Source organism: Lachancea thermotolerans, assembly GCF_000142805.1.
Source record: "Lachancea thermotolerans CBS 6340 chromosome G complete sequence".
NCBI lineage: Eukaryota > Fungi > Ascomycota > Saccharomycetes > Saccharomycetales > Saccharomycetaceae > Lachancea > Lachancea thermotolerans.
The window spans coordinates 938,812-950,365 of record NC_013083.1 but is presented as its reverse complement, the minus strand read 5'-3'; the positions used below and the strand labels follow the sequence as shown (position 1 = coordinate 950,365).

Sequence of the window (11,554 nt, the reverse complement as noted above, 5' to 3'; positions counted from 1 at the left end):
AGTGAGCTTGTGTTTAGAACTCCCGCGCTTGCTTTACTATTGGTTTCAATTGGAAAGATGGAATAACATCACCAAACATAACGCTTCTCTGATTGGTGAGCATTTTGTTTTCCCAATCACTTCGAGACCGCTCCTTCATCTGGCCTCCAAACTCGTGCAAACCATATATAAGCCCATCATGGCCTAAACTTTCCTGTCCGGCAACTTCTCCATGGGCAATACAGCATATGTCGTGCAAAATTTTAGCTGTTAACCCCCATACGTCCTTACATGGAATGCCTTCGAGATCTTCATCTCCAGAACTGGTATCGAGTATGTTGTTGAGCCATTCCGCGTCACCAGGATTCGAATTAGGGTAAAAATAATGCTCAATGCGCCACGTCAAACCACCCCATCTCTTCATATATTCTTTGCGGTTCACATATTCCACTTTGTATTGAGCCCACAAGCGTTGGTGCGCAATAAAATCATTAAGCGGTACGGAGAACATTGAGGATGTCTCACCAGGATTTAGCTTGCCAAAGAACTTGGTACCTTCTAGCGGGCGCTGGTATCTCTCATTTTTCGGGGTAGCAGAGTTGTACAAGAAGCATATGATAGGCTTCACGCTGAGAAATGTACGAGCTAGGTAGTGGGGCATATTTGAGCTGACGTTTTCTATTGTCATTTTGTACTTTTCGAGGAGTACAAGATCATCGCTAGGCAACGATATTTCCTCCTCAGATTCGCGTCGCGCGATTGTTTCAGCAGTCTCGCTCGGGCTATCGCTCTTACCTCCCGGCAGTGATACATGTCCAGAAAAACTGCGAAGATTCCTACACCGCTTGGTCAAAAGCACTCGGAGTTCCCCACGGTTTCCAATAAACAACAAAACTAAGGTTGCAGCCCGTCTATTTGGAGGCCAAACGCTTGTCAATGGTAGTACATTTTGAACCTTGAAGTTCCCAAGGTTCTTGATCAAAGCTGTCGGCTCCAGCATCTTGATCAAGAAGCTCAGCTTGTGCGTACTGATGATTCATGTTGTCCTTAAATACCTCGCCTAGTATCTCATAAACAAATGCAATAATTAAAAGTACTCTATAGCGAACAGTGTGTCACGTGAAAGCATTATTATACTTTTAAGTCAACCTTCAGCGCGTAGCTTACCACTATTGATAAAGTGATGAAAAGAACAGCATACTGGCTGAGGAAGAAAACTGATAGGCAGTCCATCTGTAGGTGTTCTCCTTCCAAGGGAGTGTAGAAAGCGGTGAAATATACCTGCGCGGTAGCACTTGGCATCGCCCACGTTAATATCACTACAAACTTAGCGACATCGTTTTCAATCCAGTTGATATCGTAAAGCTTGTTTGCCCAAGCAATTCCTACAATTGGAAGAATTACAAGCCTAAATGCCGTCATAGCAACTGTTGTTTTCCAAAATCCTTTTGGCAATGATCCAATCTCAAGACGAGCTAGTGTACCACCAAGCAGAAGCAGACCTAAGGGGACGCAAGCATTGCCTATATAGGCAGTGAAATCCATGAGGAAATTTAGCACAGGCTGACCATCTGGTGCTTGGTGCATATGCACATCTGTATGCACAAACAAAGCTTTGACCCAAGGAATCATGCAGAATATAATGCCTAAAAGCGCGCCCAGAGACGCCGGCCGGCAGAAGTTGACCATGATGTAGACTAGCCATCCAAGTTTGTATCTTTCAACAAAGCTTGCTAAACTTCTTTTCCATTTCTTACTTCTCCTCCTTGAAAGTTGTGAGGAGCTAGTGTAGGAGGCGCGCCTGTCGCCTTCGGCAGGAAGAGACCCGTCGTATTCTTCATCTTCGTCATCGCTCTTGTCACTGGGAAATGCATTGCCACTTCCAAATTCTTGAGTAAGAGACAGAGGTCTCGAGAGGTCCATTTCCCCGGTTTTAATTTTCTGGACGGCACTATATTCATTGATAACATCCTTTGCGGTTTGTGATAGACGTCTTTGCCTTCCGCGAGACTTTCTCTGTGAACCTATGGACAGCGCACTGGCTGTGGACCTTGCGGTGGTCATTCTATGGATTGTGTCTGAAATGGAAATTGGTACGCCAGCGCGGCTGTGGCTGTTTTCCGATCCAGAATGCCGAGAACCACTACGGAATACGTCAGATGCGGTAGCACCAGATGAACTACTGAGGCTGCTACCCGTGCTCACAGTGTTCAGGAAGTGTTGCGGCTCATCTCCAAGATCCGCCTCGCTTTGACTGCTGTTTTCGTCTTGACCGTAAAGAGACCTTGGCATGTCCACACTGCCCTTGTCGCTGGCAAGCATTTGAGGCTGCCGATCACCATGAAAGCTTGCTGGCCCTTGTTTGTCTGCAATTACATCGTTTTCCGGTGTCTTTGTAAACTCACCTTCCCTCAACTTTGAATTGAGATGCGAGGAATTATCACTGTTTTCCGAAAGCTGCTCCTCGTCTTTCGAGGGCTCCCTGAAATCAAGTCCCACAAGTCTGAACATTCCGAAGTTCATCATGAGAAAGCTCTGTGTGCATAAGAAAATGCAGCAATACGCGACACCGCGGTCAACCTGCCCTGATGTGAAGACAGATCCGTTGCTCATGCTCTGAACATACGCGATGGGGAGGTCGGAGATATTGGGAAAGATTCCTGCGAATAATAGCCCCCAGTACCACTGTTTCGGCGAGTTGGTGAGCCATTTAGTGATGAGCGCGCCCACCCCGCCGACAGCGAAAATGAGAAACGCAGTCAGTACAAGAACGCCGACCTCTTTGATGTCTTTGTCGGAAATATTACCCACAATCTTGTTGAAGGTTAGGCACGGCAGGATCGCATTAACCACCATATTGGAAACGCCCCTGCTGGTTTCTACTGTGGCTAGGTTGTATCTGGCCAGCAGGTACCCCACTAGGATGATAACATATATCTTTAGAACTGGCTTAATAGCGGCGTAAATCGCCACACCAACTCCAATAGACATTTCTTGATGCTTGTAGTTATGTTGAAATAAACTCAGTTAAAGATATTGCTGACGGTTTGACTTCGACCTGCACCATTGATGATTGTGCTCTCACGCGGCTAAGTCAGTTATTCTTCACTTGAACAAAGCTTGTGTATTCGCTGCAAGAGAGGCTCGGTATATGAATGGCAAGTAACCGGATACAGAAACAAACGGTTCTCCCTGGTCAGAATAGCGCAGTTTAACAGTATCGGCTCGCGCGGAGAAGCTGCTTTGACAAAGCGGGATACTTTGCTGAAGCCGCCTCGCATTACACACGAATCAGACACGAATTGAAAAGACAAAGATAAAAACGTCAAACGTTGGAGATACCGATATTGGTGAGGCTAAAATACCGTAATGCCTTTTCTTGGTCCACGTTTGGACCATCGTTAGAAACCGCGTCGTATATGCAGGCATCGGTAGTCTTGTTTGTAAGCAATGCAGTAAGCCACAAGATCTAAGAAGCTGAAAGGTAACGTTGCAAGCCATCGGAATTACAACCCAGCCAAAGAAGGCCACAAGGTAGACAAAAGCGGATTATGGGTCCAAGAACAGCCGTTCTGCGCAAGAAGATGCCCGCTGGCGTTTTACAGTGAAAAATCAACAGGTCTGGCTCAGAACTCTGAACATTGCAGCCATATCATACCTTGAGGGCGATTAAAAGATCCAACCTCACTTGGTTTGGGGCCCGGAGGGAGTTCCCCGGTAGCTAATCATCTTCTGTCAAGCTTCGGCTTGACTTGCAGAGTCTGTTTCACTGTTTCTGACAGTATTCTTGTCTCAAGGTTTTATGTCTTTAGCAACGTGAGTTTATTGTTGAAGCGGGGCTTCGTATCTCCTAAGAATACTTTACGTAAGTCGAGAAATAAGAAAGCATCCATATAACTCAATAGCTCTGAATATTTGCCGCGCGCTTCGTGTACTGGTTTGCACATGTATTGAGATGAATAAATCAATGCAAAGAGTGCGCTACAGTTGATAGTTACATGTGGCTACCCACTGTCATTCTCTCTGCGAAATGTTTTCTTGGGGGTACTCGATTATTTCTTCTTTTGAATCAAGAACTGGTTTTCCACGGCAGAAATGATGGATGGAACGCAGTCCGGGTTCGCCAGGGTGGACATGTCGCCCAACTGGTCCGCCTCGTTAGAGGCCACCTTTCTCAGGACTCTTCTCATAATCTTACCGGATCTGGTCTTTGGTAAGTCGTTGACCACAACGACGGATTTAGGAGCGGCGAATGGGCCGATCTCGCCTCTAACCTGGAGCACCAGCTCGCGGCGCAAATTGTCGGGAGTAATGTGGGCCATGTCGCCTTCGGAAGCGTTTTCTTGCAAGTAACCGTCTTTCAAAGACACGAAAGCAATGACGGCCTGACCCGTCAGCTCGTCGGTGATACCCACAACGGCAGACTCCGAGACACCGTCGTGCTCACCCAGTGCGGCCTCGATCTCAGCCGTAGAAAGTCTGTGGCCAGAAACGTTGACCACGTCGTCGACTCTACCTCTAATCCAGTAGTAGCCGTCGTGGTCTCTACCGGCACCGTCGCCAGTGAAGTAGAAACCTGGATAAGGCTTCAAGTAGGTCTCGATGTAACGCGAGTGGTTGTTCCACACGGATCTGGCCATGGATGGCCATGGAGACTTGACAGCCAGAACACCTTCAACGTCGTTGCCCTTGAGCTCTTCACCAGAAACTGGGTCGATGAGACAGGCGTCAACGCCGAAGAATGGAACAGTGGCAGAACCTGGCTTCGTGCCGACAGCACCGGCTAGCGGCGCAATCAAGTGAGAACCGGACTCAGTTTGCCACATGGTATCGCAAATGACACAGTTCTTGTTACCGACCTTGTCGTGGTACCATTCCCACAAGTCAGGAGAAATAGGTTCACCGACAGAACCCAACACTCTGAGCGAAGAGGTATCGTATTTCGAGATTTCAGCCTCGCCCACGCGCTTGATTAGTCGTAGCGCGGTAGGAGCCACGTAGAAGTGGGTGGCCTTGTGACGCTCGATTATTCTCCAGTATCTACCGTAGTCTGGGTACGCTGGAGTTGACTCGAAAATGATGGTGGCGGTACCGAGAGCCAAAGGACCGTACAGAGCGTAGGTGTGGCCAGTAATCCAGCCCACGTCACCGGCAGTGAATAGGACGTCTTGTGGATGAATATCGAAAACGTATTTGGTGGTCAACGCGGCACCTAGCAGGTAGCCGGCGGTCGAATGGACGACACCCTTTGGAGAACCGGTGGAACCGGAAGTGTATAGCAAGAACAGAGGGTCCTCGGCATTGACAGGGGTTGGAGGTAGGTAGCCGCGGTGCTTGGCGGTCTCCTCGTGCCACCAGAAGTCACGGCCTGGCTTCATTGGGATGCCGGCAGAGCCAGTTCTCTGAAACACCAGGATGTGCGAGACGGAGTCAACGCCAGCTAGACCCTCATCCACGATCTTCTTGGTGTGGACGGTCTTACCACCTCTGCGGCCCTCGTCGCAGGTAATGACGACTCTGCTGCCCGCGTCGACCACACGCTCCTTCAAGGAGCCCGCGGAGAACCCGGCAAAGACAACAGAGTGAATAGCGCCAAGTCTGGCAACCGCAAGCATGGCAACAACAGCCTCGGCGATCATTGGCAGGTAGACGGCGACGGTGTCGCCCTTCTTGACACCCCAGCTCTTGAGCACGCCGGCGACCTCGGAAACCTGGCGCAACAGCTCGCCGAAGGTCACGACGCGGTTGTCCTTCTCGTCGTCGGCCTCGTAGATAAGCGCGGGCTTGGAAGGGTTAGCGAAGGCGTGTCTGTCGACACAGTTGTACGAGGCGTTCAGCTCACCGTTTAGGAACCAAGACGCGTCGCCGTTCTCGAGCGAGCCGGCGCACACCTTGGTGAAGGGACGGTCCCAGTGGAGGTGCTCGCGCGCCATGGGCCCGAAGAAGCCCTCTGGGTCCTGGATGGACTGCTCGTACATCTCGCGGTACTGGTCCATGGACGTCACGTGACCCGGGGCGGGCTGCGACTTGTAGAAATGCTCGGGTGCCTCACGCAGCTCCACGTTGTGAGCCTCGTGAACCACTTTGTGTTGTTTGGTCATTGCAATTGAGTTGTATCTGTGGGGAGAGGACGCTATAAACTTCCTCGGAGAATGCTAAACCTGAATATTTGCACACTCGAAACCGACCTGAAAATGCCCTTAAATTAGAACTGCTGATCTTCTGTGCTGATCCTGTATTCTGCTGTTTCGAACCTAGAAGCGCTGATCCTCGGACTATCCTGCGTTTGTAACTGGTACTTGGTACTTGCTACTTGCTACTTAGTACTTTGTGCTTTGTACTTCGTAGTGTTAGATAAAACACTTGAAAAGTACCCTGCCCATTTCAGTAACCGTTTTCAATCTTGAATCGTCCAATACTTGTACGGCGAGCCCTTCACTATTAGTTTCCAATGGAAAAATTTTCTGTTGGATTTAAGTGATATGAGCGATTAGTCCGAAGGTACGAGAGAAGCGACAAGAGAGGCGACAAGAGTTCTGAGCACGTGCCCTGCGCTTTTTTCGGATTCGACCGAAGAGCTGCCGGTCCGTCCGTCTGCGTACGAAGCGATGAACGTCCAGCGTTAGCCGCCGAGCGCGCTCAAACTCAGCCAGCGAGCGCGCTTTCTGTGTCGAGGGCGCTCACGGGTCTGCTCAATGTTGTTTCCCACGAGGTGGGGAGCCCTCAGCGGCGCTAGTAATCCATTGCCACGAGCGAAGGGCTTGGCCTTCGCGCGCGGGTGAATGGGCCTGTGGCTGAAATTCGGCCAGCAACTTGGAGTAACGTTTCGGTTGGAGAAGGTGGCTCCGAAACTTCTCGCCGGCTAGCTTGAGCCGCAAAACTCCGAGAGGTCCCAACAGACTATCGGGCACTCGAGCACTCTGGTAATAGCGGAAGGAGCACAGGTGTCCGATAAATACGACAATATCCTGAAGCCCGAAAAGTCCGGGCTGCGTCTGTATCGGCCGCGCTCTTAACGGTGAACAAGCGCCGGGCGCATATTGAGTTTCACGCAGAGGCCGAGATCTCCGTTTAGTGCGACAGCGCATCAGCTGCGGTCTCGGGCGGCCCGGCGTTAGTGGCTCGTATTCCGCGACATGTGCAAGCGCGTGAGTCTCGCTCACGTGATCCGTCGTTTAGCGATTCCAACCGTCCGCCCATTTGGGGCGAAGCCCTGCGGCCAGCCCAGACAAGCGCAGACAGCGCACGTTGTCTTGAGGCACGCACGCCTCCAACGACGAGGAGCAGCGCCAGCGGCACAAAGCCCCTTGTGGCCCCGCAAAACCCGCGCCTCAAGTGGTCACGTGCGCGTGCGCTGTTGGGATCGAGCGAATTCGTGCTAAGTGCTGTAGCCTCAAGCGTCGCGCCCCCACGCCCTACGGCGAGAGTACATTCTCGCCGTGCATGGCGATGGCCGCACGCGCAGGGCAAGGGCTCCCATTGCCCTCCAGGGCCAAACGTAGAGGCTCTCACGGCACACCGCTGCGCAGGCACAGAGTTCGCAGGCAAGTCCGCGGAACGCCAGCTTACCGGAGGCTCGAGAATGCGGGGAGTCCCCGCTAGAATAGCGCGCGTAGCCGCGGCTCGAGCCCGTACTTGCGAGCGAGGGATCCATATGGTGTGAAGTCCCGCTGAGGCTGCGAGCGTGCCCGGCAGCAGACGTAGATACGGCTCCTCGGAGAAGCGCACGCCCCCTGGAAGTGCGTGGAAATACGGGGCAAAAGTACGGGACTGGCTTTTCGCGGCCAGCGCGCAGTGGCGTGGCCACGCGCGGCGGTGCCAAGTGCCGAGCACGCCATTGTCCAGGGAGAAATCGTTGGCAAAAGTGGTTGTATCAGTATCCTATCGTAAGCCCGGACCCTATGTTCCAGACCGCCAAGTGTGCCCAGCCTCAATATGAAGGCCGTGTTTCTCCGGCAGCACCTGGATTGTTCCGGGCCGCCGCTGGTTTCCGGGGTGACGGGCGCGCGTCTGACGCCCCCTCGCGGGGTGACTTGCCGATATGGAAAAACATTCTTCCTTAACCGTGGCTTCCCGAACCCAAAATATGCAGCCCTAATCACCCAAGAAATGTTTCTCGGGGCTTTTCTGAAGTGTTTTACCCCGGATTTTGTGATGGTTGCTGCAGCCTGCATTTCTCCGGGATTCCGGTTACGGAGCGCCAGGTGTGGGGAAGAGGTGGCGAAGAAAAAAACAAAAAAAAAAAAATGCAAGCGCTGGGGACGCCCAAAGTTCGCCGCTGCCGCGAGCTCCTCTAGGGGCACCTGAATGGCCTCTTCGCACTGACGGCGATAGCGTCATGTAGCTGCAGGAACCAACAGCCAAGCCGAACTCCCGGCTCTGTTGAAGACTCCCTCCAATCGATCGCGACAGTCGAGTATAAATACCAAACGTCCTTGCGCGGTAGAGAAACTCATTCTCTGAATCTTCCCACTCACCACAAGTGTATCAAAGATACAATCAACAATTCAAATGAGCTCCTCTTCTCGAAGCATAGAGCTCAACTCTGTCAACAATTTCTCGCGAGATGAATTGAAGCCTGTCACCAAGCACGACGAAGATGTGTTTGTGGACTCCTCTGCCGCCAAGATCGACATCGAGCAAGATGCTGAAAAGGCACACTCGGTGCTGAACAGGCAGTTTAACCTCGACGCAGAGGTGGCCCAGCTCAACGAGCTGGGAGACTCCTTCAAGCAGGAACGCTCGCTCTGGAGGAGAATCTGTTCGCTCGACCTCGGTTTTGAGTTCGAGGACAAACGCTACATGGTATATATGCTGGGAGCGTTTGCCTCCGCTGCAGGTATCCTGTCCGGTATCGACCAGTCTATCATTTCCGGTGCTTCTATCGGGATGAACAAGGCGCTACACCTGTCGGCTCACGAGGCCTCGATGGTGTCGTCGCTGATGCCCTTGGGCGCCATGGCTGGTTCTGTCATCATGTCGCCCCTCAACGAATGGTTCGGACGTAAGTCGTCCATTATGATCTCTTGTATATGGTACACCGTGGGCGCGATCCTGTGCGCGGCCTCGACGAGCCACCATCTCATGTACGCGGGCCGGTTTATTCTAGGTGTCGGTGTGGGTATTGAGGGTGGATGTGTCGGTATCTATGTTTCGGAGTCCGTGCCTTCGACAGTGAGAGGTAACCTGGTCTCCATGTACCAGTTCAATATTGCCCTGGGTGAACTGTTTGGGTATATCGTCGGTGTGATTTTCTTCGACGTCCACGGCGGTTGGCGTTTTATGGTTGGTTCCTCGCTTGTCTTTTCAACAATTCTGCTGGTCGGAATGTTCTTTTTGCCTGAGTCGCCTCGTTGGCTGGTTCACAAAGGTCGTATCGGCGAAGGCTGGAACGTCTGGAAACGTCTCAGGGATGTGAAACATGACAACAACAATCTGGAGTTCTTGGAAATGAGGCATGCCGCAGCTCAAGACAAAGAACTGCGCGCCAATGAATCGCGTTTCCAAGCTTGGTTTGACCTTATTCGCATTCCCCGTAACCGCCGTGCTCTCGTCTATGCCGTGATGATGGTTTCCTTAGGCCAGCTGACTGGTATCAACGCCATCATGTACTACATGTCCACTCTAATGGGCCAAATCGGTTTCAGTGAAAAGAGATCGGTGGCCATGTCCATGGTCGGTGGTGCTGCATTGCTTCTGGGTACTATTCCAGCAATCCTGTATATGGACAGGTTCGGGAGACGTACCTGGGCTAACACAATTGTCTTATTCACATTGGGATTGGTTCTCGTGGGTGTTGGGTACCAGATCAATAGGGAGACGAATCTGCCAGCCGCAGAGGGTGTTTACCTGACAGGCCAAATTCTGTATAACATGGCGTTTGGTTCTTATTCTGCACTGACGTGGGTTTTGCCTTCTGAGTCTTTCTCGCTGGCCACCAGATCCGTGGGTATGACCGTATGTTCTACCATGCTGTATCTCTGGAGTTGGACAGTGACCTACAACTTCGACAGAATGCAGAAGGCTATGACGTACACAGGTTTAACCCTTGGGTTCTACGGTGGTATTGCCATCGTCATCGGTATCCCATACCAGCTTCTGTTCATGCCTGAGACAAAGAACAAGACCTTGGAAGAGATTGATGACATCTTCTCCAGACCAACAATAGACATCGTGAGGGAGAATGCTGCGAATGTGAAAAGAAACTTCGCGCGGGTATTCAGGCGCTAATGGGGCGCGCTCAGTCACGTTCTTCGCCAACGCTGTAATAATCACTTCCAATGATTCACACGTACCGCTAATCGCATTGTCCGGCAAACTTGGAAGGATATAATCTAAATAGCATCATGTTAATGAAATTAAACCCCTTATTGTATGAGCAAGTCTTCCGTATGTCTTCATGGGTCCTTGTCGTAAAATGGTCAGGAATTATCGTACAGTGATCTCCCTTGCAACCTGTGAGAGAGAGAGAGAGGTGAAGAGCCGAATTCTAGAGAAATGGAAACTACGATCAGTGCAGGGGCATGAGCATGAAAGATTTTGTCTAAGTCGTGGAATTAGCGGTTTCCTAAAAGTGACGCGGGGAGTAATCAGGAATTTTGTCCCCTTGGAATTTTTTCCCGCCTGATAACTAGATAAATTACATGTTTTAGCAACTCAGCTAACATTAGCAGAAATGAAACCTGACCGTTCGTAGCCACTCCTTCCGCAGAAGGCGCACACCGAAGCAAAGACAAGCCGTAAGAAACCAGGCAGCAACTGTGGCTATCACCTCTCTAAGATATGGCAATGACTGCCCATCCATCCCGCGAGCCGTTTAACGCGACGAAAGCGATGAGCAGCACATAGTAACACACCCCCACATGGATAACCCAACCATGGTCGATACCGAATCAGTAGCGCATGTTAGTGGTTACCAGCGAAGGTTGATCTCAATGGCTGATTTCCCTCAATAAGAGTCTCACATGCGTACGTAATGATATGAATTATTTAGCCAGGTACAGAAGCCCTGCTGTCCTACAAAGCTTTGCTGAGTAATGAGTTACATACCGCGCTAGCTGCGAACAGGCGCCACCTGTTGAGACCTTCAGCTTACTTGTTTAAGTAGGACATATGCGAATCACTATAAACGAACGATGATTCCCATGCCAACATTTTACAAACTCGACCCCCCTCTGAATTGCACAAGCGTAACATAGAACAGGTCCAAAGTTAAAAAAGAGAGGACTGCGTCTCAAAAGAAAGCCATCATCTGTCTTCCAGTTAACCCTGTGCAATTCCCGTCTTTTAGACTCTCTTGATGGCTTTTCCGTAGTTCTGCGGCTCTGTTAAGCCCTTGGTACTCACTCCTTGAGCTCTCTCTCTCATCCGCATGCTGTCTTTTAATTCTTGTGTTTTGTGCGCAGTAAGCGGCCTCCTTGCTTTTGCCGTGGTTAAGCCTTTAAACTCTCATCGTAACATCTCTATGAGCGCACACGCAAAATTTTTTTCAAGGTCTGTCCAGGTAGCGTGGCTCCTAAAGATGAAATAGGATTTCGGGTTTTGTTGTTTCTCCAACCACAAGGATCAAACAATT

At 50.9% G+C, this 11,554-nt stretch overlaps 5 protein-coding genes across 5 annotated transcripts; 1 reads left to right on the top strand and 4 right to left on the bottom strand.

Annotated features, from left to right (window-relative positions):
• Positions 1–13: 13 nt before the first annotated feature.
• Positions 14–979, bottom strand: PCD1 (8-oxo-dGTP diphosphatase; the record flags this gene model as incomplete). The annotated part of the gene is made up of 1 exon (XM_002555476.1): positions 14–979. One exon carries the CDS (start codon positions 977–979, stop codon positions 14–16), a length of 966 nt encoding a protein of 321 aa, XP_002555522.1.
• Positions 980–1,110: 131 nt separating this feature from the next.
• KLTH0G11220g (uncharacterized protein) lies at positions 1,111–2,970 on the bottom strand (the record flags this gene model as incomplete). Its single annotated transcript, XM_002555475.1, has 1 exon — positions 1,111–2,970. One exon carries the CDS (start codon positions 2,968–2,970, stop codon positions 1,111–1,113), a length of 1,860 nt encoding a protein of 619 aa, XP_002555521.1.
• A 1,061-nt stretch (positions 2,971–4,031) lies between these two features.
• ACS2 (acetate--CoA ligase ACS2) lies at positions 4,032–6,080 on the bottom strand (the record flags this gene model as incomplete). The annotated part of the gene is made up of 1 exon (XM_002555474.1): positions 4,032–6,080. One exon carries the CDS (start codon positions 6,078–6,080, stop codon positions 4,032–4,034), a length of 2,049 nt encoding a protein of 682 aa, XP_002555520.1.
• A 1,497-nt stretch (positions 6,081–7,577) lies between these two features.
• KLTH0G11176g (KLTH0G11176p) lies at positions 7,578–8,153 on the bottom strand (the record flags this gene model as incomplete). The annotated part of the gene is made up of 1 exon (XM_002555473.1): positions 7,578–8,153. One exon carries the CDS (start codon positions 8,151–8,153, stop codon positions 7,578–7,580), a length of 576 nt encoding a protein of 191 aa, XP_002555519.1.
• Positions 8,154–8,490: 337 nt separating this feature from the next.
• Positions 8,491–10,209, top strand: KLTH0G11154g (sugar porter family MFS transporter; the record flags this gene model as incomplete). The annotated part of the gene is made up of 1 exon (XM_002555472.1): positions 8,491–10,209. One exon carries the CDS (start codon positions 8,491–8,493, stop codon positions 10,207–10,209), a length of 1,719 nt encoding a protein of 572 aa, XP_002555518.1.
• Between the last annotated feature and the right edge of the window lie 1,345 nt (positions 10,210–11,554).